Source organism: Myodes glareolus, chromosome 11, assembly GCF_982192425.1.
Source record: "Myodes glareolus chromosome 11, mMyoGla1.1, whole genome shotgun sequence".
NCBI classification, from domain to species: Eukaryota; Metazoa; Chordata; class Mammalia; order Rodentia; family Cricetidae; genus Myodes; species Myodes glareolus.
Window position 1 is genome coordinate 53,475,621 of NC_142036.1, and position 25,402 is coordinate 53,501,022.

Below are 25,402 nucleotides of genomic sequence, written 5' to 3' on the forward strand. Positions count from 1 at the left end.
CTGCCTCTACTTCCTGTCTGGTTGACCCGCCTATACTTCCTGCCTGGCCAATCAGCGTTTTATTAAAATACATGATTGACAGAATACAGATAATTCTCCCGCACCACATGTTATTGACGGGCTTAATCAGTAAACAACTAAGCGGAACAAGGAGCTTGCAGTTAGGCCGGGAGGTGCAAGATGTACTTGCTAGCAAAGGTCAGCAAGGAATAAACTGACATCCCAGGGGGAAGGGCCCAACACCAATCAGGGGTCCTAAGCCTTAGAAATCCCTCACCCCCACCTTTGCTACTATAAAAACCCAACTCTAACTGAGCTCGGGGCTCTCCCTGATCACTCCAATACGTTGGATACACGGAGAGTCCGAGTTTGCAAACTAGTGTAAGAATAAAGGCTCATTGCTTTTACATACAGAACTCGGTCTCCTAGTTGGTTTTTGGGGGGACTCCGTGATCTGGGCATAACAGTCAAAAGCGGTCATTGGATCTCCTGGGAGAGGAGTTACAGAGAGTGGTGTGTCACCATGTGGGTGTTGGGAATGGAAACCAGGTCCTCTGCAAGAGCAACAAGTGCTGTTAACAGCGCAGCCAACTCTCCAGTTCCAATAAGTAAAAACATTTTTAAAGATCTGCTTCATAGTGATGCACTCAGCATGCACACAGTCTCATCCGAGGGGTGGACAGGGAAGAGGACATACTTTCCCCCAGTTCCTCCTCCCCACAGCTGGGGGTTGTGACCCAGAACTTGACTTCTCCAGCTGGTGTTGGAACACTAGATCCACCTCGGCCCTTTCAGTTTTGCAGAGGGTGAAACGTTCCAGTAAGGCTTATCGCGAGACCCCCGTATGGTGCTTTCAGACGCCTTACTACAATAGTTATGTAAGAAAATAAAATTCACATGACCCAGGGGACATGCCAACTAGGGCAGTTCCTTGGGCAATATTATTCCAAATGACAGTCGCGGTAGGCAGTCCCACAAGGTCAGAGTTTAGTTGATGCGCACCTTGAACTAGACCGAAGCAATTTCTGATCCACACTAATTTAAACATTTAAAAATGCCTAGATCATTCTACAGGTGCAAAATGTAGAACTTGATAAGCAGTCCCTGTCACTGCAATCAAAGAAATAAGTGACAATTCATAAAAAGAACACCAATGATACAAAAGAAATAATAAATACAATTATTACGCACAGAAGCTATAACCCCACAGGCTTTTTCTCATTCAGTCCTTCCCACGAGAGTACAGATAATGAGATGAGATCATTTACATAGGGTGCCAAAGGGCGCCAACCTGTGAGCTCAGCTCCCGGAGCTCGCCAACAATTGCCTTCCAGTCCGATTACTTTCATGCTCCGATTTGGCTAGGCCATGATAACCAATCTTTGGCCAAATATGTGTCATTTGTAATGCTTTTCTAAATATAAGCTGACCGTCGATGAGGGCAACCCAGTTCAGCTGCTAGTTTAACTGCTGGCGTGTTTCAAAGTTTGCTTATCTCAGTTCACACAGATGAAAAGAAAGAGTGAAAAGTGGCTTAGGAAAGAAGGTGAGAGAGTGAGGGTTTGGCCCTGCGGCTGAGAGCTTGTCCAGCATGGAGAAGGATCTGGGCTCAATTCCCAGCGTGGGGCGAGGGATGTGTGTGTGTGTGTGTGGGGGGGGTGTGTTCAAAGTTAGAATGTTTCCCTCCACATCACACCCAAAACCTTGAAAAGGACGTCCTAAAACCAGCTGTTAAGGGCTTATTCATGTTCTCACAAATCTTGTTGACTGTTCTACCAACAGTGGTGTCGCCAAGTAATTAAGTCTCCCATGCCGTCTGTTTCTGTTGCAACACTCAAGCGGTCCCACACGCAATAGGGACGCGCATGACTCCCAGAACCGGGATGCGTGCGTATTTCCCCGGACGCCGCGGAAGCCGCCCGGGACACAGTCCAGGATGCCGCCCGGGAGTCCCGCCTTCAGGGACTCTCTGGGCGGAGCCTCGGGTTGTTGTCGGTGGCGTAGCGGGTGTGCGTCGACGGTCTTCCGCTCACCGCAGAGCAGGACCGGCGGGGACAGCGATGAGCTGGGAGCTGCTGTTCTGGCTGCTGGCATTATGCGTGCTGATCTTGTCTCTGGTGCAGCTCCTGCGCTTCCTGCGGGCGGATGCCGATCTGACGTTGCTATGGGCCGAGTGGCAAGGGCGACGCCCAGGTGAGCAGCTGCAATGGTCCGGGCTCCGAGTGAGAGCCCTTGCGAGAAGTGGCGGAGGAACAGACGGAGCCTCTGTGGCCAAGTTAAGCCTTGCCCAAGGGCTGAGGGTCCAGGAGGAAGCGGCAGTGACTAAATAGGCAGTTCTCACTCTGTCGCTTGTCTTGGTTCACGGTTGGTACTAATGTACCATGCTGCTGAGAGTAGGAGAGAAAACGTCAAACTCCAAGAGAGCGCTGCAATCTTCTGATGCCCACAGGACACAAACTTCTTCAGTAGGATCCCAGGGATCCTGGGACCCTATCAGGGAGGACATAGTGGAGAGCAGAATGTGTCCCCAGCTTTATACGAGGCCTAGTGTCTGTGCAACCAGAACATGTTTATCCTGTGCCCTTTTACTCTCCCGAAGCACTGAAAGGAAATTCGGTCTGACTCACCCACTTACCTCATTGCTATGAAAGAGTCACAACAGAAAGCGCTGAGCTGACGCTTGGCCAGGAGGGAGATCACTCTGAGCAAACTAAGGCACATTTCACCTGCTCCATTTTAGTCTGCGCCTTGCTCCGTGCTTGATATTCGCTTAATGCATGGTTCACATGCTTAGATATATCAGTTCATAGATGCTGCGGGTCGTGTCAGGTGTGCAGTGTGCTCAGTACTTCACAAACGGCCCCTGACCTTTGGAACAATTCTTATAACGTGGGCACTATTTGTATTGCTTGTCACTTAGAGACACTGACAGAGAAGATAAAAGCCTGCCCGAGGTAGGCTGTTGATCCTTAATACTAAGTGGGATTCCGCTATCCACGGTGACAGGTGCACAGAGCAGCCCAGGGGGCGTGCTTTGAAGTAGCTGGTGGTCACTCAGCTAGTGCATTCAGTCTGCAGGGCAGGAGCCGGTGAAAACTGGGTCCTGGAGACTGAAAGATAAAGAGAGGACAGTATTTTGTGTCCTTCCCAAACTCTGACAGACATCCTTGCTGTTTCATTTCTGAGGCTGCATTTCTTGGACTCTAGCAGGTGCAATGCAAACACAACTGCAGTGTGCTTGCAGGTTCACTGTTGCAAAAACTGGAAGAGACATGGCTGCGGCCTGTAGACTGTCTCAGTTTCGAGGGCGGGAACCCCGATATTAATGTCTTTTAACCGTGACTCCCTCTTCCCTGATCACTGTTTAGGCTGATGGGATGTGTGCCGGTTCACTCCCGTTAGCTGCCTGGGGGTGTTTGTGTTTGAGCCTTCGTGCTTTTATTTACTCGAAAGATTGAATTAAAACCAGTTTATAAATTATACGATTTTATAAAATAAACACGTTGGATTATATCTGAAATGTAAAATTGTTGACAGCATCCAAATGCATATTGAGCAGCTAGCAAAAGTTGTTTTCCTATAGCAAGCAAGAGCTAAAAGCCACTAACAGTACTGTTTGTTGACTCATTTCTGAGACTGTGTCTCACGTAACCCCAGCTGGCCTTGAACTCATTATGTAGGTGAGGATGATCTTAAACTCCTAATTCTCCTGTCTCCACTTCTCAAGTACAGGAATTCCAGGCAAGCAGCTCTCTCCCTGGCAAGAATAAGCACTTTTCTCATGGTATGGTGGAGAGACTTGGGACAGGGTCTCTACATAGCTCTAGCTTCTCTGGAACTTACTCTGTAGACCCACATCCGAGCAGTCTTCTCTGGTGCCCACCCCACAACAATGAGATCGCCAGTTAAAGCCGCTTGCTGCATAAACTTGGTGACCTGAGTTCCACCCTGGAAGTCACAAAAAGTTGGAAGAAAAGGACTGGCTTCTCAAATTGTCTCCTGCCCGCCCACATGTGCACATGAAGTGCACACATGCCCTGTGAATGCATGCACAGTAATAACGATGATGAAATTAAGAAAATTAAATCCAGGAAGAGGACTGGGGCAAGGTGCTAATGCTGTTATGACCCTGGCACTTAAGATGTGGAGGCAGGAGGATGAAGTAAGTGTTTCAGGCAAGCATAGTAGGATACTGTCTAAACAACAACAGCAACAACAGAAACTCAAGACAATTATATCATACTGTTGAGCAGCGTGTGGTATTTCTAAAGGCCTCTTCTGTGTTCTCACTTCAGAATTAGAATTAGAAATCTAAACAGTGGGCAGGAACGTCAGAAATGTCAGAATCATTTGTCTGAATCTCCCATGTAGTAGAGAAAGCAACGAGTGTCTAGTCAGTAGCCTTAATTTTCTTTGTCAAATAAGTGGGTTAATTGAGTCTGGGAGTGGCACTGTGGAGTTAGGAGGCTTAGCTACAAGGCGATTCTCGTAAATGTACCCAGATTCCAAAATAAACAGCACGTCGTGTGGGTGACTTATTAATAACGGGTTGTAGTCACGATTTCTATGAAGACTATAAAAGTGGAGACTGCTTGCTCCCCCAGCAGAAAACTGTGGTAGAAGATGCTTTCTTATACTACTTGAATTCTATTTATTTGCCTGTTTATTTTGTTGGTTTGTTTGAGACACGTTCTCTTCACCATCAGCTGGCTCCAGCTGACTATGTAGCCATGTAAGTAAGGCCTTGAACTTCACACCCTCTTGACTCTACCTTCAAAGTGCTGGGATTACAGACATACACCACCATGCCTGGTTCATGGAGTTGTTCGAGACTGTTCCCAGACTTTGTGTACTGGAGGCAAGCATTTCTACAGTTGAGTCAATCCCCCACCCAGGACATTGGAAATTTTATGCCATACTTACTAGACATTCATATTTAGTAGTGGTGTTTTTAAAAGTTTACTTATTCCGTTCATGTTTTACTACTCGTTGGTGTAGGGGTGTCTTCCATCACGTACTGTAACCCTCCTCCTTCCTCCACAGAATGGGAGCTGACTGACATGGTGGTGTGGGTGACGGGAGCATCCAGTGGCATTGGTGAGGAGCTGGCTGTCCAGTTATCTAAACTCGGGGGGTCGCTGGTACTGTCAGCCCGAAGGGCGCAGGAGCTGGAGCGGGTGAAGAGAAGATGCCTGGGTGAGTCCATTCCCCACAGCAGCCGTGCTTCCTAGAAGTGAGAATCCAGAGGTGGGACTGCCCTGTGCAGCTCGCGCTACCCGCCTTCTCTTCTCTTACCTCTTTTGCCTTCTTCTCTGCCTCTCTCTTTTGATATTGAGGGGCGAATAAGCACCAGTCCTCAGGTGCTGATGGATTTTAATGATCAAATGACTTGCAACTTTGTTTTAGGAGAAGAGGCTCTTATCCACAGCATTCCTGTGTATAACTAATGAGATGTAGTTAGGAGTGATCCTTATTCACTTTGATTTATGTCAGATATTAAATTCATGTTTGAGTGTGTGTGCGCGTGTGTTAGGATGATGAACAAAAAGAAAGGAAAGAAATAAGGCTTAAAAATGAATCCGGCCAGGCGGGTGGTGGCGCATGCCTTTAATCCCAGCACTCGGGAGGCAGAGGCAGGTGGATCTCTGTAAGTTCAAGACCAGCCTGGTGTACAAGAGCTAGTTCCAGGACAGGCTCCCACACAACGGATGATACTTCATTGACTTGAGTTTTTGTGAAGTCACATTCACTGTAATAATCTTAGAGAGTGTTTAGCATTTAGTACTTTAATATAGTCTTAAACGTGTGTGTGTACCTCTCTGTGTGTATATACCTCTGTTGTGTGTGTACCTCTCTGTGTGTGTGTGTGTGTACCTCTCTCTGTGTGTGTACCTCTGTGTGTGTACCTCTGTGTGTGTGTACCTCTCTGTGTGTATATACCTCTGTGTGTGTGTACCTCTCTCTCTGTGTGTGTACCTCTGTGTGTGTACCTCTCTGTGTGTATATACCTCTGTGTGTGTGTACCTCTGTGTGTGTATATACCTCTGTGTGTGTGTACCTCTCTGTGTGTATATACCTCTGTGTGTGTGTATCTCTCTGTGTGTATATACCTCTGTGTGTGTGTGTGTGATCTCTGCCTCTTACTTTCATTATCCTTTTTTCGTTTTGCTGACTGCATTCACTCAGTGATAAGAGTTCTTTGCCCCAACTCTCAATAAAGTCACAAGGTTGTTTTCATGATGTTGCTTTCAAAAACCTGTGTTCTATGCTTTTTTAATTTAATGGTCATTGGTCCTCTACCTCCGTGACTTGTAAGGCCCACTCTAGCAAAGAGGATAAATCATGCCAGCTGAGCTGAGCTGGTGTGAGGACCATTGACTCCTTTTCCTCTGTGTGGTCTCTGGTGTAAGCCTTAACATCTTTTTTTAAAGTCCCATGTTCTTTCATCTCTTTGCCCACAAGACTTCTGTTCCTCTCATATTCTATGTACTTGGTTGCTTTTCTTAGTGATATTTATTGTTTTACATTAAAGTTAAAGTCCTGAATAATTCATTTCAGTTGTTCCACCGGTGACCGGAAATAGAAAGGATCAATATGTTCCTGTCTTAGGGTTTCTGTTGTTGTGAAGAGACACCATGACCACAGCACCTCTTATGAAGGGAAACATTTCATTGGAGTGGCTCACTTACAGTTTCAGAGGTTCAGTCCATTATTAACATGGTGGGGATCATGGCCGTGTGCAGGCAGATATGGTGCTGGAGAAGTGGCTGAGAGTCCTACATCCTGCAGGCAACAGGACGCTGAACTGAGACACTGGGAAGTATCCTGAGCATAGAAAACCTCAAAGCCTGCATCCACAGTGACACACCTCTTCCCACAAGGCTATACCCACTCCAACAAAGCCACACCTACTAATAGTGTCGTACCCCATAAGCTTATGGGGGCCAATTGCATTTAAACTACCACATTTCTTTCCTTGGCCCCAAAAGCTTGTAACCTTATCATAATGCAAAATGCATTTAGTCCAACTTCAAAAGTCCCCGTAATCTATCACAGTCTCAACAATATTTTAAAAACATAGTTTGAAGTCTCTTTTGATGGAGACTGCTTATGTGTTTCCGGGCTACTCAGACCTGAAATAATCACACAGAAACTATATTAATTGCAATACTGTTTGGCCAATAGCTTAAGTGTATTTCTTACATCTTAAATTAACCTATTTCTATTACTTTTTATTTTACCACAAAGCTCATGGTTTACTGGTACTGGCTCACAGGCGTCTTTCTCCTCTGGTAGCTACATGGCATCTCTTTGACTCTGCCTACTCTCTCCTCCTCTATCTGCTTAGAATTCCTGCCTTGCCCTATTCTGCACTGCAATAGGCCCAAAGTAGCTTCTTTATTAACCAATGGTATTCACAACTTACAGAGGGGAATCCCACATTACCTCCCCTTTTCTGTCTAATTGAAAAACAAGGTTTTAATGCCTAACCTGGTCCAGCTTCGCAAAGGATATTGGCTGAAGGAGATTCTCCAGCAAGTCTCTTCTGAGATTCATGCAATCTCTTAACTGTATTCACCTGTAAAAATCAAAAAAAAAAAAGGCAGATCACATACTTCGAACATATAATGGCACAGGATATACATTACCATTCCAAAATGTAGGGAAGTGAATATAGTGAGGAAATACTAGACCAAAGCAAGACTGACAAACCAGCTGGACAAACACCAAACTGCATCTCCATGTCTGATGTCAAAACGCTCTTCAGATCTCCAACTCCGCTCAGCTTTGTTGACTCCAAAACACTTCTTTCTCTTGCCTGGTTCCACTCCCCCGTTAGCAGCTCTCCTTGGCAGGCATCCCATGATTTTGGCATCTCTAACAACTTGGGTTGTCCAAGGTAATCCAGGCTTCAACTTCACAGCTTCTTGCAATGGCCCTCCATTCAGGGACACCCCTGACACATGCCTCACCTCAGAGGCTTTCCTTAGGTATGGAGGCAAATTACATAACCTGTTTCTTCTAACCTTAACTCTAAAGCCAGAACCATGTGGCTGAAGCTGCCACGTTCTGCTACTTACTGGGACTGGAACATGGCCCCCTTGTTTAACTACATCTTTATCAGCTTTCTGCCCTTCATTCCCTAAGCTTGGCTGTCTTGAAACTTGCTCTGTAGACAAGGCTGGCCGCAACCTTAAAGATCCGCCTGCCTCTGTCTCCCCGGTGCTAGAATTAAAGGTGTGCCCTGCCACTTCCAGCTCTCAGCTTTTCTTTAGTTCCCTTTCACAAGTTGGAAACTTAGCTGGGTGGGCTCTTGCCCTATAGGTCAGCATTCCTTATATTCCCTTTCTTAAGCATTTATCTCCTTGAACACAGGACTTTGCTTCATTCTACTTCCTGGTGCCTTTTTTCTCCACAAAATTTACAATTTGTAATTTACCCTGATCAGCTCGCTCCTTTTTGTTATAAATCTTTATAAGCATGAACCCCAGTAACCACATGACAGTCTATAATAGGCTGTTTTGAAATTTCCTCTGCCAAAGGAGTTAAACCAAGATTCTTCTCTTTAACCTCAGGCATATTCCTCGGACAAGGGTAAATTGCAGCCACTTTCTTCATCAAAATATCACAAGAGCAATCTCTAGGCAACATACATAAGTTCTTCTCCTCTGAAACCTCTTGAGTGAGCAGCCCCCCACAGTTCAAATCACTCTTAGCACCGCTGTCTCCCATGCTCTTACTAGTATGGCTCATTGAGCGGTGCTAAAAGCATCCTACTGCTTTTATGACTCCACGTACCAAAGTCCGTATTACTTCAAGCAGAACCATGATCAGACCTATCACAACAGTCCTCAGTCCCTGATACCCTCTTTTGTCTCAGTTAGGGATTCTGTTGCTGTGAAGAGACACCATGACCATGGCAACTCTAAAAAAGCATTTAATTGGAGTGACTCGCTTACAGTTTCAGAAGTTCAGTCCATTCTCATCATGGAGGAGAATGATGGTGTGGAGGCAGATGTGGTGCCGGAATAGCAGCTGCAATAGCTTGCAGGTGGCAGGAAGTCAGCTGAGACACTAGGCGGTATCCTGAGCATAGAAAACCTCAAAGCCCAACTCCACAGTGACACACTCCCTCCAACAAGGCCACACCCACTCTAACAAGCCACACCTCCTAATAGTGCCGCTCCCTGTGAGATTATGGGGGCCAATTACATTCAAACTACCACAGTCCCAATATGTTTTTAGGTAGGAATTGGATGAAGACCTGGGTGCTTTTCTTTATTTACTTCTTGGAATCATTGGCCTAGGGAGAGAAGCTCTTGCAGGGGCTCTTGCCAGAGGTGCTGGCTCTTGCTGGAGCTGTGGTTATAGATGGTTGTGACATGGCTAGCCATTGAACTTGGTGCTCTGCCAATGTGGCACACGCTCTTAACCTCCGAGCCATCTCTCCAGCCCTAAACTGGGGTTTTAAATGTGTGTGCTTGATCAACTGAACTTGGCGAGTCTATTGCAAAAAGAAAAGTTGCTCTATACTCATCAAAAAAATTGTTGTGGGCTGGAGAGATGGCTCAGAGCTTAAGAGCATTGCCTGCTCTTCCAAAGGTCCTGAGTTCAATTCCCAGCAACCACATGGTGGCTCACAACCATCTGTAATGGGGTCTGGTGCCCTCTTCTGGCCTGCGGGCATACACACAGAAGGAATATTGTATACATAATAAATAAGGAAATAAATTAAAAAGTTGTTGTATAATTTTTTCCTCACTTTTTTGTGGGTGGGGCTGTTTTTTCTTTCTGATGCGCAGCCTGTGCAGCCTCAAGATCCCAGTCTACCTGGCTCCATGCCAAGTACCTTGTTGTAGACCACTGTGTGGGACTGGTTGCGTCTCCTCTGTTTCTATCTGGTAGAATAATATCTCTTTTGTTTGGTTGGTTTTCGTTTGTTTTGTTTTTTGAGACAAGGGCTGGCCATATAATCTTTGCTCATCTGAAGCTTGCGACGTAAACCAGAATAGACTCGTTTCTGCCGTCCTCCCTCTGCCTCCCAAGTGCTGGGGCTATAGCTGTGCTGTCACTTCCAGCTGGTTCTTGTGAAGTTCCTCTGTGTGTAGCGAAGGGGAAGCACAGTGTTCTGCCTCCAGCCAGCCAGAGCGCTAGCCTTGCATACCCGTCACCTGGGCAGCGACACTTTGGCAGAGTTGCCTCGAGTGAGCTCATTGCCGCCTTTCTGTGGGGTAGAGAGGTTAAGTAGAACTGGAAAGTTGAGTTCCGTGGAACTGTGGGATGACTTACATACTGCTCGTGTCTTTTATTTTCAGAGAACAGCAATTTAAAAGAAAAAGATATCCTGGTTTTGCCCCTTGACCTGACCGACACAAGTTCCCACGAGGCAGCCACCAAAGCTGTTCTGCAGGAGTTTGGTAAAGTAAGTTGCGTTTCATATCAGCGAAGCATGGCTGGTGTTCTTTATCTGTCAAAGAGCTTTCCAGTTGTGGATCCCCTTCAAAGGGAGAGAGATGCAGAGCCCGTGCAGTGAGGTCGGGCTACAACTTAGCTTCTTAGCAGTTGGCTGCTGGACTTCAGCTTGTTAGTTCTTCTCATCCCTTCCCAAGCACTAATCTCTCCATGAAGAACGAGAGAAGTGAACATCCGCTGATGCTTTTCTTTCTTCTGATACTTATTACTTTACATCAAATAGAGATTCTGTAAGTGAATTCTGCTTCCTTCCTTCCTTTCCTCCTTCCTTCTCTCCCTCTCTCTCTCCCTCCCTCCATCTCTCTCTCTCTCTCTCTCTCTCTCTCTCTCTCTCTCTCTCTCTGGGACAGGCTTGATGTAGCTCTGTTCTAGATCTCACTATGTAGACCAGGCTGGCCTTGAACTCAGAGATCTGTCTACTTCTGCCTACCAAATGCTGAAATACACTTGGTTTTGTTTATTATTATTATTCTTATTATTATTTTTAGCTGCTACTAGAACCACATCACTGTTCCATTTACTTCTCAAGTTAACATACGAGCAATCATTTTCCTAGACTGTCTTGAAGTACCCATTTTCTGATTTTTAGATTGACATTTTGGTCAACAACGGTGGAAGATCCCAACGTTCCTTAGTTCTCGAAACTAACCTGGATGTCTTCAAGGAGCTGATAAACCTGAACTACTTAGGGACCGTGTCCTTGACCAAGTGTGTTCTGCCTCACATGATAGAGAGGAAACAAGGGAAGATTGTCACTGTGAACAGCGTTGCGGGGATTGCATCTGTGTCCCTTTCCAGCGGGTACTGTGCCAGCAAGCACGCTCTTCGGGTAAGGCAGCCCAAACTTACCCGAGAAAACTGTCCTCTGTGCGTGTATGGGGCATACGTCTTTCGGTAAATGTGCTGAGTAGACCTGAGCCTTGAATATGAGACAGAAACAAGAGAATTTGACCTCTCCCCTTTGATAGCAGAAACGGCCCAGCAGTCTCTCCTGCTTAGAACTCATCAACAGATTGGCTTTGGGCACCTGTGTTACAGCGTACCCGGTGCCAGACCCTGGGGATGTAGAGCTGAGACCCGAGTTCTTTCCTTGGGATAATCTACTCGGCACCTCTCCTCTCATCCTGCTCCAGCCCCTACCACGTCCTCCAGGCTCCGCCACGACTTCCCTCCGCATGTGTTTCAGGATCTGTTTTTGTTGGTCCATGTCTGTGACTTTTTTCCTTTCCCTTTCCTTGTCTTTATGTCCCCTTCTCTCCTTGCGCATGCACGTCAGAGGTCGGTACTTCTGCACGTCAGGCCTGGGCCCGTCTCTATTGGGCAACACGTGACTCTATTTCTTACGGTTTCTGTGGAAGAAGAGAATCTGATCAGGGCAGTGACTGAGCTTGGGCTGTGTTCTATATCTGACCAGGCTTAAATAGCAGAACGGAGTGAATTTTTAATTTTGGCTTGAGAGTAAACGTGAAGAAATAGTCAAGTCAGCCTGACAGTGCGGAAACACAGAACGTATGGCTCGTGTTTGGGAAGGAAGTTTCAGCGGCACATCCTACCACTGCATAATGAGAGACGGTGGCACAGGTCACCAGGCTTTCAGGAAAATTGAAGTTACGGTTGAGTAGGACTCACTCTGCCATACAGAACCGACAGGGTAGAGTGAGGAAGGGCTGCAGCCCGAATGCTTTCCTCAGATTTTGCAAGGGGTTGTCAATCAACCTCCCATAGAGACAGTCCCATCTTAGACAGATGCGGTAGACGACAGGCCCCATCTGTTGGCACGTTGCCTCATGAGACATGCAGGACACTGTCAATAAAACACAGGGGAGCTGTCCAGCCTGCCCTCTGAGAATCTCTGTTTTGTTATTAGGTTGGATCCTCTGACATAATGTGGCAGGTATAGCAGTAGTTCAGTAGCTGAATGCTGAGACTTGGAGGCTTTTATTTTGTTCTGGGACTGTCTCTTGTAGGACACACTGATCCTGAGCTCTCAGACCTGCCTTTATCACCCAAGAGCTGGGCTCATGTGTATGCACCACTGTGTCCCCAGAGGCCTTTTAAAAAGAATACATTTCCTTCTCGTAGTCCGAGAAGTTACAGTGAACTTTTTTTTTTTTAGTTATAAACTGATTGGCCTAGTAGCTCAGATTTCTTTCTTTCTTTTTTAGACAATTTTTAAAAATATTTATTTATTTATTTATTATGTATACAATATTCTGTCTGTGTGTATGTCTGCAGGCCAGAAGAGGGCACCAGACCTCATTACAGATGGTTGTGATCCACCATGTGGTTGCCGGGAATTGAACTCAGGACCTTTGAAAGAGCAGGCAATGCTCTTAACCACTGAGCCATCTCTCCAGCCCGTAGCTCAGATTTCTTATTAACTCTTATAACTTATATTAGCCCATTATTCTTGTCTGTGTTAGCCATGGCTCGGTACCTTTTTCAGCGAGGCAGTTACATCTGTTGCTCACTCTGTGTCTGGATCACGACTGCAGACTCTAATTTTTTTTTGAAGAAAGTATTTGTTTATTTTTATTTTGCGTCTATGCACCACATGTTTACCCTACCCACTATTAAAATTAACAAAAATAAATCTTTAAAAAAACGCCTTGATAGAGTCAGGTTTAGTGGCATGGGCCTATAATCCCAGGCACCTGAGAGGCTAAAGTAAGAGATTTGAGCATTTAAAACCTGCCTGGGCTGTGAATAAGTTCAGAGCTAGTCTGGACAGCTTAGTTAGACCACTGTCTCCAAACAAATTGTGAAAAGGGTGCCAGCATGATGTTTTGTAGGTGGACTTTGCTGTCCCACCAATTGGCTCCCAAATAACCTCACAAATACAATGGCCAATAGCTTAGGCTTGTTGCTAACTAGCACCTACAGCTTAAATTAAACCGTATTTCTTCTCTACGTTTTACCATGTGACAGAAACGTTTTTCAGCATGCATTGTTCATCTCTTGCTTCCTTTGCATCCGACTGGTGACTCCGCCCCACTTCTCAGTGTTCTCGCAGTCTGGTTCTCCGGCCTAACCTCTTTCTGTCTAGCTGTGGCCAGTGGACTCTTTCTTAAACCAACGAGAGCAAAACATTGTCACAGTGTACAAAAGGATTATTCCACAGAGGGGTTCAGTAGGAAAAGACTTGCCATGACTTTTTTTTTTAAATATTTATTTATTTATTATGTATACAATATTCTGTCTGTGTGTATGTCTGCAGGCTAGAAGAGGGCACCAGACCCCATTACAGATGGTTGTGAGCCACCATGTGGTTACTGGGAATTGAACTCAGGACCTTTGGAAGAGCAGACAATGCTCTTAACCTCTGAGCCATCTCTCCAGCCCCTTGCCATGATGTTTAACAGCCTGCGTTCATCCTCTGACCGCCATACTGTGTTTTAGCTTGCCACACCCCCACATAAACAAATAAATAAAAAGAACAGAATTATTTTCATTTATTAAGTACCAGAGATATAAGTGATAGAGCTCTTGCCTAATGTGTACAAGGTCATATTCAGTCATCAATACTACAAGATGAAAAAAATGAATGAATATGCCGATATGCTTACGTCACTGTACTACCTGCCATTACAGAACATGTATTTGGATAGCATATTATATTTCTTTTATTTCTTTGCTTTATCCTTTCCTTTTTTCTTACGTTCTTATTTTGTGGTCCTTAGGGTTTTTTCAATGCTCTCCAAGGTGAGCTCATGGAATATCCAGGAATAACATTTTGCAACGTTTACCCAGGGCCTGTGCAGTCTGATGTTGTGAAGAATGCCCTCACAGAAGAATTAGCTAAGGTAAAAATTCTAGAAGGGAAAAATTGAATCCTTTGCTAGCTACATTTGCTTTATTGTGGAAGTCAGGTGCCTATTCAGAACTACTTATGAATTGTTCGCAGAAAGCAACAGCATTCAGAAAAGTGTTCAAGCGACTTGATAGTAGTACCTCAGTGTCTCATTTTCACAATGGTTAGCGACATTGCCAGACGGTTGCTTATTAACGGTTCACCATTGTGGATCCATCACTCTTATTAAGAAAGTTCTTTTGTCTTTTTCTATTTCTTCCCCATTATTGCACTTGCTAAATATGAGTTATTTTTATATTGTGTGACACTGGGGATTAAAGCCAGGACCTTAACCAGTCTGAATAGTCCTTTTACCTCCGAACTGTACATCCTTAGTTAGCCCTTAACGTAAATCTTGGTGAATTGATATTTCTGTAAACGGAATAAAATAGGCATTGGTACTTTATTATGAGGTAATTTTCATTAAGAGTAAAGCGTCTTCAGCATGCGCAGTCTCATACGGTGAACGTATGACTTCTTCTAGGCTCTTTGAAATATTGTAATTTGTAAACCTCCAGGAGCACCTATGAGGACTCCCAGTTGACAGGACTCATCCCGACAGAGTCTCACTGCCAGATGGCCTCTGGGTCCTTCCTAGGGGACGTTCTCATGAGATGGTTTGGAACCCTCAGCATTTGCTTTGCTTTGACTTTCAGCCCAATAAAAGTATCGATCAGTCTTACAAGATGCCAACGAGCCGCTGTGTCCGGCTGATGCTAATCTCCATGGCCAATGATTTGAAGGAAGTTTGGATCTCTGATCATCCTGTCTTGCTGGGGGCATACTTGTGGCAGTATATGCCAACCTGGGCCTTATGGCTAACCTCCAGGTTGGGGAAGAAAAGAATTCAGAACTTTAAGAATGGTCTGGTAAGAGCAATTTATAAATTTCTTCACAATTATGCATGAATCCTGTGTGAAAATCCAGTGTTCAATGTCTTAAAGATTTTTTATTTTGCTGATCCATACCAGTCTTATGACTCTAATAACAAGAGTTTAGAAAACTGCTCTGTATCCACACAGCATATCCAATGGTTTACCATACGGTTTCTAATCTGGAACAGTGTATTGAAAGTTCATAAATAATTTTAGTGTCACACCAAATGCTTCTTTTTTTCCTTTCTTTCTTCTTTTCTCCCTCCTCCCCTCCCTTCCTCCTTTCCTCCCTTCCTTCCTTTCTTACTGCATATTTCAGGCTACCATTGATGTCCTTACATAAATCAAAACTGTCCTCAAACACACAGAGATCTGCCTGCCTCTGCCTCCCAAGTGCTGGGCTAAAAGGCGTGCGCCACCACCATCGGACGAATAGTTAAACTCTATCTACTCTGACCTGGTTTACAGTTAGGCTGTCAGTAGGTGTGATCCAGAGGACTAACAATAAGAACACTCTTTGCTTAAGTAATAAGTAAGTAGAAAAGAATCGACCCCATTCCTGCCACGGGGAGAAGATAAAAAAATACTAAGCCCAAGGGCAATATATGCATGTAGATCAAGAGTTTTGACTGTGGTGTTTTCCTTCCGATTGAAGTGTTTGCTCAAGGATTGCGAAGATCACAGTGACTGGATGATGATACAGTGCAGTTAATTAAACAGAGAAGCTTGGTTGTCAAACATGGGTCAATAACAAGAAGGGCTGCTTCACAATACTGTCGCTCTTTTACAGGATCCAGACTTGCCTTATAAATTCTGGAAGACAAAGACGGATTGAAACCACCCCCTGGAATGTCTGAACCACTTGTTGAGAATGATAAACAGCCTAAGTCTAGTAAACTTACACACAAAAGTGGGTCAGTGACTGCTTCCTGGCTTAATTTTTGATACAAGTTTCTATTCAATATGTAATGAATAATAAATAATACCTTGCTCTGTATCTTATAAATGTGTGTGAACACATGCTACCTTCTTGAATAAAGTAATGTTCGCAATATTTAGCCTGCAGACCTAGAATCATAGTTTTCAGACCCTATCCAGGAACTGTAGCTTTGTAGTCAACATTGTCACTCTACCACTGAGCTGTACCTTTACCCCATTTAAAAAAATCTCATGTGTTTGACATATGTGTGAGTACAGGTATGCACATATCACCGGGTGCGTGTGGAGGGCAGAGGACACCCTTGAATCTCAGTCTTCAACCTTCCACCACGATTAAGACAGGGCTTCCTGTTTCCTGCTGCATACAATAGCTTAGGAGGCCTAAAACTTACAGGCATTCATTTTTTGTCTCTTGAAGCACAGTTAATAAAAGCTCAGGGTCAGAAATTGGGGTTCAGCCTGAAGATCTGAAAAGTAAAACAGCCAATCACTGACTCTTAGGTCGACCTCAGTCCTAAATGGCAATCTTGCCTCCTGGAATCTCAGAAAGAGACTGCATCTGAGAGCTGTCTTGCCCCATCTTATATTCCTCTCTAGGGCTGGGATCAAAGGCCTGCACCAATAGGTTTAAAGGCATGCACCACCCGATTTCTATGGCAACTAGTGTGGCTGTTGGGATTCACGGTGCGTGGCATTGTGGCTACTGGGGTTAAAGGTGCGTGTTACCATTACCCGGTCTCTAAGACTGACCAGTGGCACTGTTCTACTCTCAGATCTTCAGGCAAGCTTTATTTATTAAAATACATTTGAAATGCCACTCCCGTCTCTCTCCTCCGTGGAGCCGGGACAACAGATTCGTGGATGCGGCCGGTTTTCGATGCGTTCTACAGATCCAAGCTCAGGTTCTCACGCCTACATGACAAGTTGTCTCCCTAGCTCTACTTCTCTTTCGTTTTTCACTTTTTCTCTTGAGACTGAGTGTCACTAATTTATCTAGCCTGACCTTTACCTCGACCTATAGCACAGGTAACAATCAAACTTCACTCCTGCTGCCGAAGCCTCTCATGGGGCCGAGATTAGAAGCCAGGGCCACTGGGCCCTGATCACAAAGCCCTTTTATCAGGGCATCTAATCCCACTCATGACTCAGTCTGCTCTTTCAGGCCATGCCCTTTACTATTCTGTTGCACTGGGGTCTTTCAACATCAATTTCAAAGAGAGCAAACGTAATTCAAAAGAGCAATGTGAGTTACAAAGTGGACGGCTGGGCAATGAGTGGATGCAAGGAATTATTTGGAACAATCCTTCGTCCCAAATGCTGACGCTGCCTTAAGGAAGAGTGGGCAGGTACCAAGGACTAGCTTGAAGCAGCTGGCAGGCTGCATGGTAGCCTGTGCTATGCATCATTACTAAATACCTGTGATATACCATTTGGTATACTGGACTGCGTAACTTGTTCCACATAGCAGCCACTAAGGTGGGTGACATTTTCTACCTTTTATATCTGCAAGAGATGCGTAAGGTAACTATATGTAACTTTTTCAAGACCCTGCAGCTATTCAGGCACAAGTAAACAGCCCGGAAAGAGCCCACTGGTATCCTCTCCTTACTGTCTACTTTGGCATTCAGCCCCAGACAGCACAAAATACACACGGGCTGTGATGGAAAAGCAACAGAAGCAACAGGAGAAAGCCACGGCTCTTCACAAGCGCTTTGCTGGGATCAGATAGCATACATAAAACAGCTATGGAATGGCGGGTAGGCACATGGGAGGCCACCCCGGGGCTATCCTGGGGAAAGGGGGACAGTGACACAGAGATATACTCCACCAGGTACAGTAGACAGAAACACTGGGTAAATGCACACGCAGAGATAATCCCACAGTGCTGTTCGCCAGAACATGAGTAGAACACAGGCTCATCTCGTAAGAGACACACGGAAGCAGACCCCCCACGCTCCTACTGCAGCTGTGGTCGAGCAATGCCTTAGGATGGCAGTGTGGACAGGGTGTGCCGTGTGTACACAAGTACTCAATGAGAGAGGACTGTTGCACTAGTGATAAAAACGGGAGTTATGATTTATTGCACACACCACGCCTTAGGTAAAAAGCGGAAAGAACACTAGCATGATTTTCTTTTTAACTCTGTTGGGGTCTGACACCCAGCCCCCAAATAAAAACACGGAGATGTATTCTTATTTATGAATCCCCAGTCTTAGCTTGGCTTGTTTCTTGCCAGCTTTTCTATTTTACATTAGCCCATTTCTCTCTAACTGCATTTTGCCTCTGGGTTTTTTATCTTTCTTTATTCTATAGATCTTTGCTTCTTTCTTACTCTGTGACTGACTGTGCGGCTTGGTGGCCGGCCCCTAGCATCCTCCGTTCCTTCTCCTTTTCTCACTCCCCCCCCCCTCTTTTTCTTCTCCTATTTCTTCTCTCTGCCTGCCAGCCCTGCCTGTCCTTTTTCCTGCCCAGCTACTGACCATTCATCTCTTTAGTAGACCAATCAGGTGTTTTGGGCAGGCAAAGTAACACAGCTTTACAGAGTTAAACAAATGCAACATAAAAGAATGCAACACATCTTTGCATTATTAAACAAAAATTCCACAGCATAAATGAATGTAACATGTCTTAAGCTGATATTCCACAACACTAGCATACAAGAAATAATAGCACATACGTCATATGTTAGGAAAATACGTCATGATAGGGGAATAATGTTGAAGTCACGGCATGATTGTCGCAGTGACCTTGAAGGAAGGGACTAGAGACAGATGAAGAGTATGAGGTCAGGGCATCAGAGGTATTTGCTTTCTCTTGTGTGACAAACATAACCCAAAGCAAGTTAGTGGGAAAAAAAAGGGTTACTTCGTCCTGTTTCCAGGTCAGCTCCTGTCACTGAAGGAAGTCAGGGCAGGGCCTGAAGTAGAGACCACAGAGAAATGCTGCCTACTGGCCCACCCTCTGGCTCAGGCTCAGCTGCCTTCTTTTTATACAACCAAGGCCCACCCGCTCAGGGGAGGTGCTGCCTATAGGATCCTGGACCCTTCCACATCGAACATTAATCATGACAGTTTCTTACAGACATGGTCATAGGGTAATTTTATGGAGGCAATTCTTCAGTTGAGAGTCTCTTTTCCCAGAGTTGTATGTAGGTTGTCTCAAGTGGACAAAAAGAACAAAAAAGGGACAATACAAACACAAACAGAAAAGGGAACAAAAATAAAACAAACAGAAGACAACCAGGGCACGAGGATTATTTTGTCCACAGTGTTGGGTTGGTATTGTGCCAGTTGTATATGTAGTGTATGAAGTAGATTTTGGGTGGGCATTCCTTGCCTCCAGAGACAAAGTAGGAGAGGTTTGAAATAAAAAAATTACTGTGGTCAGTCTCCAGCACTCTTTCTAGAAATGCAGGACCAAAGTGCACATACAAATCAACTTGAAGAGTTCATGCATATGGCATTTTTCAGGCTCAGCAGTTAAGAGCACTGCCTGCTCTTCCAAGGGTCCTGAGTTCAATTCCCAGCAATCACATGGTGGCTCACAGCCATCTACAATGACTTCTGGTGCCCTCTTGTGGAAGAGACCTGGTCAGTCATCCTCACCAACTTAAACCCTGAAACCCTTTACGGACTAATTCAACAGAGCAGACAAGTTCAACAGAATGACCATACACGGGCTACCCACACGTGCTTCCGCGTTGCCAGGGCACAAATTTCATTTCAAAATTTCATTATAATAATTAACCAGAAAATTGGCAAGCATACACCCATTTATTTGCAGACTGAGAGGAAAAGGCAAGCTCATATCACAGTTCATCTTGTTAAATAGAGCCTAGAGTTGCAAACCCAAGTGGCTGGCGTACTTCTCCCTTCTTACTCCCGGTGTTCACAATGCACAGGGCTGACACATTTGCAGAGCATTACTATTTAAACAGTAAATTTCACTTGCACAACTGAGGGTCAAGCCAAGTGTCAAGCATCAAGGCAGCAAGTGTTTCAGATTTGTTTCCCTCCAGCCCTCCCCCCTCCCAAATCCCAACAATTATCTTTCATGGTCCTTTGAAATGAAGGAAAGAACTCAGTGGGCCATCCATGAAAGCGAGGCATAACTGTTTTTGTGCAAAGGGACACACTGGACAAACTGGCACTGTGTTACAAGTTGCCCTTTTAGGACTCGTCTGCATAATACTGGCTACACCAGGTAGTGACTTGAGGCCACCGTTACAACCTGTTATTCAAAGGCAGATTTATACTAGTACACGCACACCGAGCTGCAATTACTATACTACACTGAACAAACATGAAATGTTCACTGGGGAGGAGCTGACCGATCAGTACACCTGCTGAGCTGGAGAGATGACTCAGTAGTTAAGAGCACTGGTTGGTTACTCTTGCTCAGAACCTGGTTCAGATCCCAGCACCCACATGACTGCTCGCCACAGCCTTGACTCCAGCTCCAGGGTATCAGATACCCTTTTCTGGCTTCTGGGAGCACGTGGTGCACTTACACATGGCAAAGCATTGAGGCACATGAAATAAAAACAAACCTTTAAAGGTCACTTGGAAGGTTACACCTGCAGCAAGAGGGCTAATGTATCCACCAACCTGTAAAGTTCTACTGGGTCCTTGTGAATGAATTCTAATTAAAGGTTCAATGGTGGGGGGGCACTGAGGCATATTGTTATTTGGGTAAGAGGTTTATTAAAAGCATTATTCACTCTGACATTGTGCTATCTGCTTATGAAGACTCTTTGAAAAAAATCCAGCCAGTGGGGCACAGTCCTTACACGTTTAAGAGGAAGAGAGTGGTTATATACATCACATGAGCAATGGGCAGTTTATAGTGCATGCTTTGTGGACAAGCTATCTGTGATTCCTGTCTCCTGGGAATTGTGGGTACATAAAAGGGGGTGGGTGCTAAGTGGAAGTGGGGTGCATTAGCCTGCAGCCCATATCAGCTATGAAGGTAAGGAGAACATGAATGGACTTTACAATATATGCTGTGGCCCTGCTTACATTTTGTAATCACTTACCCAGCAGATGGAACCAGTGGAGTACTTTGCAATAGTATAGGCTTCCTTGCATCTTATGTAAAATTAATAAGCTAGGGATTATGGGCCTGGAGATTTTTTTCTTTTTCATTTTGGTGTGACAGAATCTTGCTATGTACCCTAGGCCAGTCTTGAACTTGTGGCAATCCTCCTGCTTGAGATCCCTGAGCATTGGGATTATAAGCATATACAGCTTTAGAAATTCTCATTTTCAGAAGATTGAAAGCTATAGGTTCAATTTCTTAAATGACAGCCCTGGATTCAGATTGTCTATTTCATTTCAGCTGAATGTTAGTCATGTAAAACTGAAAAAACAACAACAAAAATACTTTAGTACCCATTTATCAATATTAAGGGGATATTTCAACCAAATTGCAGTTCGACTTATTTCACGTTAAAGGAAAAGTAGTCATTTGAATGAGATGTCCCCTGTGAGTCTCAAGCATTTGAATTCTTGGTCCCCAGTGGTGACTGGTAGAAGAAGATTAGGAGGGATGGTCTTGCTGGAGGAAGTATGTCACTAGGGGTGAGCTTTGAGGCTTCAAAAGACTCTGGTTATTCCCAGGTGCCTTCATTGCTTCCAGTCTGTGATTGGCAATGTAAGCTCTTAGGTGCTGCTCAGACACCTGCTGCCTGCTGCGTGTATCCCACCATCATGTATTGTCCTCCCTCTGGAGCTGTGATTTAGTTTGGGTTGTATGGCTGTGAAGAGACACCCTGACATGGCAACTCTTGTAAAGGAAAATGTTCAATTGGTTCAGAGGTTTAGTCCGTTAACATTGGGCAGGTAGCACAACAGCATTAGCATGGCAGCATGCAGGCAGACATGGTGCTGAAGAGGTAGCTGAAGACTCTACATCTGGATCAACAGGCAGCAGGAAGAGAGGCACTGGATCTGGTTTCAGCATTTGAAGCTTCAAAAGTCTCCACAGTCTTTCAAAGTTTCAGCAATGTTTAAAAGAACAAAGTTCAAAGTCTCTTCTGAGATTCATACAATCTCTTAACTGTAATCACCTGTAAAAATAAAATACACAAAAAGGCAGTTCACATACTTTCAACTTATAATGGCACAGGATATACATTGCCATTTCAAAATGCAAGGAAGGGGTCAGAGTGAGGAAATAATGGACCCAAGCAAGATTGTAACCAGCTGGGCAGACTCCAAATTCTGCATCTCCATGTCTGATGCCAAAACATTCTTTAGATCTACAACTCCCTACAGCTTTGTTGACTGCAACACTCCTTTTTCTTTTGGGTTGGTTCCCTTCCCTGTTAGCAGCTTTTCTCAGCAGGTATTCTGGCATCTCTAACATCTTGGGGTCTCCAAGGCAATATAGGCTTCAATTTCACAGCTTCATGCAAAGGCCTCTCTACTAGGCCTCCATTCAGGGACACCCCTGACATATGCCTGACTTCATCCTTAGTCTCAGGGCAAATTTCACAGACCCTTTCTTCTATCCTTAACTCCAAAACTATGTTGATGAAGCTGCCAAGTTCTGCTGCTTACTGGGGCTGGAAAATGGTCCTCTTGTTCAATTACATCTTCACTAGCTTTCTGTCCTTCACTGTCTAGGTTTGCTGTCCTGAAACTGGATCTCTAGACCAGGCTGGACTCAAATTCAGAGATCTACTGGTCTCTGTTTTCCCAATGCTGAAGTTAATGGCATATACCACTATGACCAGCCCTAAGCTTTTCTTTAATTCCTTTCCACAAATTGAAAGTTTAGCTGGGTGGGTTTTTAATCTGAGGTCACCACTCCTTTTATTCCCTTAGCATTAGACTTTTATTTAACCAGTTTACACTCGCTGGTGCTTCTTTTCTCCTCAAACTCAGCATTTTGTATTTTCCTAGCTCAGCTTGCTCCTTTTCATTATGGATCTGCATAAGCATGTCCACTAATAGCTACATGACTTGGTCCACACTAGGCTGTTTTTAAATCTCCTCTGCAAACACAATTAACCCAAAACTCTTCAATTTAGCATCAGACAGATTTTTTTGGACAAGGACAGAAAGCAGCCCCATTCTTCACCAAAATATTATGAGAATGTTCTATGAACCACATCCTAAAAATCTTTTCCTCTGAAATATTCCAAGAGGGGTCCCCACAGTTCAAATCACCTTCAGTACCACTGTCTTCTAGTATGCTCTGTCATGCATTGCTTAAAGGGTCCAATAGCTTTTTTAGTCCAAAGTCGCAAAGCATTCCATATTCCTCAAAACAAAAACATGGTCAGGCCTAGAGCAGCAATACCCCAGTCCCTGGTAACAGCTTCTGTCTAAGTCAGGGTTTTGATTGCTGTGAAGGGACACTATGGTCACAGAAAGACTTTTAAAGGAAAACTACTCAGGGCTGGTTTACAGTTCAGAAGTTCAGTCCATTATTGTCATGTCAGGAAGTATGGCGCCATGCAGGAAGACATGGTACTGGAGACACAGCTGAGTTCTATACCTGGATCCACAGGCAGTAGGAGGAGAGAGTGACACTGGGCCTGGCTTGAACATTTGAACCTCAAAGCTCACCCCAGTGACACATATCCTCCAACAAAGCCACACCTACTCCAACAAGGCCACACCTCCAAATAGTGCCATTTTCTCTGAGTCTGTTGGAGCCATTTTCACCACAAACTGTAAACCCAACATAAACTCCTTTTATAAGTCGCTTTGGTCTTGATGTTTTATGACAACAATCAAAAAGGAACTCTGATATAGAAGGATCTGCAAAATTAGTGTTTGTTCTCTGCCATACTAAAAAGACATCTCACTGACAGCGGTGACACAGGAAATAATCAAGAGGCACAAAAAACTCTGAAAAACAAAGGGGTTCAAAGGTGAACTGAGAAACAAGGAACTTCAAGTTTCATCATATCAACTGCAGTCCCCCTATGTCTGGATATTGACCGTACCTCGCTTTCAGACAGTTCACAGTTCCAGCTGAAGTGATGAAGCTCTCTCAAACCAGTTGGTGGCTGTAGGCAGGTTCTTCATCAGGACTGTTGGCTTCTCAGTAATGACACAGAGACTTATAATTAATTATGAAAGCGTGGCTGGTAGCTTAGACTTGTTTCTAACTAGCTCTTATAACTTAACCCATATAATACCCATGCTGTTTGGTCTGTGTTGTGGAGTCTCCACCCTCCTTCTTCCCAGTGTCCAATGTGCCTGGAAATCCTACCTAGCTATTGGCCGTTTAGCTTTTTTAGGAAACCAATCATAGTGACAATTCTTCATACAGGGTAAAGGAATATTCCACAATGCGTGGGCATATCTTCCATCATGATTTTATCAACACTGCCACTGATTGTGGTGAAATAACCAAGACACTCGGGTTTCATAATACCATAACTAAAGTTCTTGTTTAGAGTAAATTATACAGAAATAGATCTTAAATCTCCCAAACATCAGTGCTCAGCATTCCTGCCACCTCACCAGTGCTGAGAATTGTAAATGTTAGCTTTATTATTGTTTTTACATTTTATTTATTTTAATCTGAGTTGAGGAAAGGATGTATCAGTGTGTCTAAATGGAGAAGTCTGTTTCTTTTTCCACCATGTGGGTCCCAGGGATTTTACTCAGATTGTCAGGCTTAGTGGCAAGTGTCCTTGCCCCCTGGGCCACCTTACACCCCCTACACCCTGAGTCTAATTTTAAGACAGCACAGGAACTGCTATAACACAAAGATAAACTATCAGGTCATTTGTCTTAAGGTTTTGATTATGTGGAAAGTCAGCATGGCCATGGCAACTCTTATAAGGAAAATATTTAGTTCGGGCTGGGGGATCACTAACAATTACAGAGGTTTGGAGGAAGGCATAGTCCTTGAGAAGTAGCCCAAGAGGCCTACGTCTTACAGGCAAGAGGACATCAACTAAGACACCGGGCAGTATCTTGAGCATAGTAAAACCCAAAGCCTGTCCCCACGATGACACACTTCTTCTAATAAGGCCATACCCACTCCAACAAAGCCACACCTCCTAATAGTGCCACTCCTTATGACCTTATGGAAGCCAATTGCATTCAAACTACCACAGCATTTTATTTAAATCTACTAGTAGCTGCAGCCATGCTTTTCGTTCTGTTTCCTGTCATCATCATCATCATCATCATCATCATCATCATCATCATCATCAGTTTGGCACTGCTGGTATTCAACAGTTACAACCTAACACTGTCTTCCTTTTAATCTATCCCACCACAAGACTATTTCTTCAAAT

General features: G+C 44.5%; 1 protein-coding gene and 1 long non-coding RNA gene across 2 annotated transcripts; one reads left to right on the forward strand and one right to left on the reverse strand.

The window, feature by feature from the left end:
- Window positions 1-1,996: 1,996 nt before the first annotated feature.
- Dhrs7 (dehydrogenase/reductase 7) lies at window positions 1,997-16,256 on the forward strand. Its single transcript, XM_048415756.3, has 7 exons — window positions 1,997-2,193; window positions 5,044-5,196; window positions 10,317-10,423; window positions 11,063-11,302; window positions 14,154-14,276; window positions 14,980-15,192; window positions 15,989-16,256. Exons 1-7 carry the CDS (start codon window positions 2,061-2,063, stop codon window positions 16,031-16,033), a joined length of 1,014 nt encoding a protein of 337 aa, XP_048271713.3. The 5' UTR covers window positions 1,997-2,060; the 3' UTR covers window positions 16,034-16,256.
- A 3,635-nt stretch (window positions 16,257-19,891) lies between these two features.
- LOC146892375 (uncharacterized) lies at window positions 19,892-24,190 on the reverse strand. The gene is made up of 2 exons (XR_015739237.1): window positions 24,095-24,190; window positions 19,892-22,204 (listed from the first exon to the last, which is right to left on the reverse strand). It is a non-coding gene; the product is annotated as an uncharacterized LOC146892375 (long non-coding RNA).
- Window positions 24,191-25,402: the final 1,212 nt, after the last annotated feature.

Bases quoted from the DNA above. Each gene is read 5' to 3' on its own strand.
- Dhrs7 (XM_048415756.3), top strand. From the start codon at position 2,061: ATGAGCTGGGAGCTGCTGTTCTGGCTGCTGGCATTATGCGTGCTGATC. The intron at 11,303-14,153 runs GTAAGGCAGCCC...TGTGGTCCTTAG, and splicing joins CCAGCAAGCACGCTCTTCGG to GGTTTTTTCAATGCTCTCCA. The intron at 14,277-14,979 runs GTAAAAATTCTA...TTTGACTTTCAG, and splicing joins TCACAGAAGAATTAGCTAAG to CCCAATAAAAGTATCGATCA.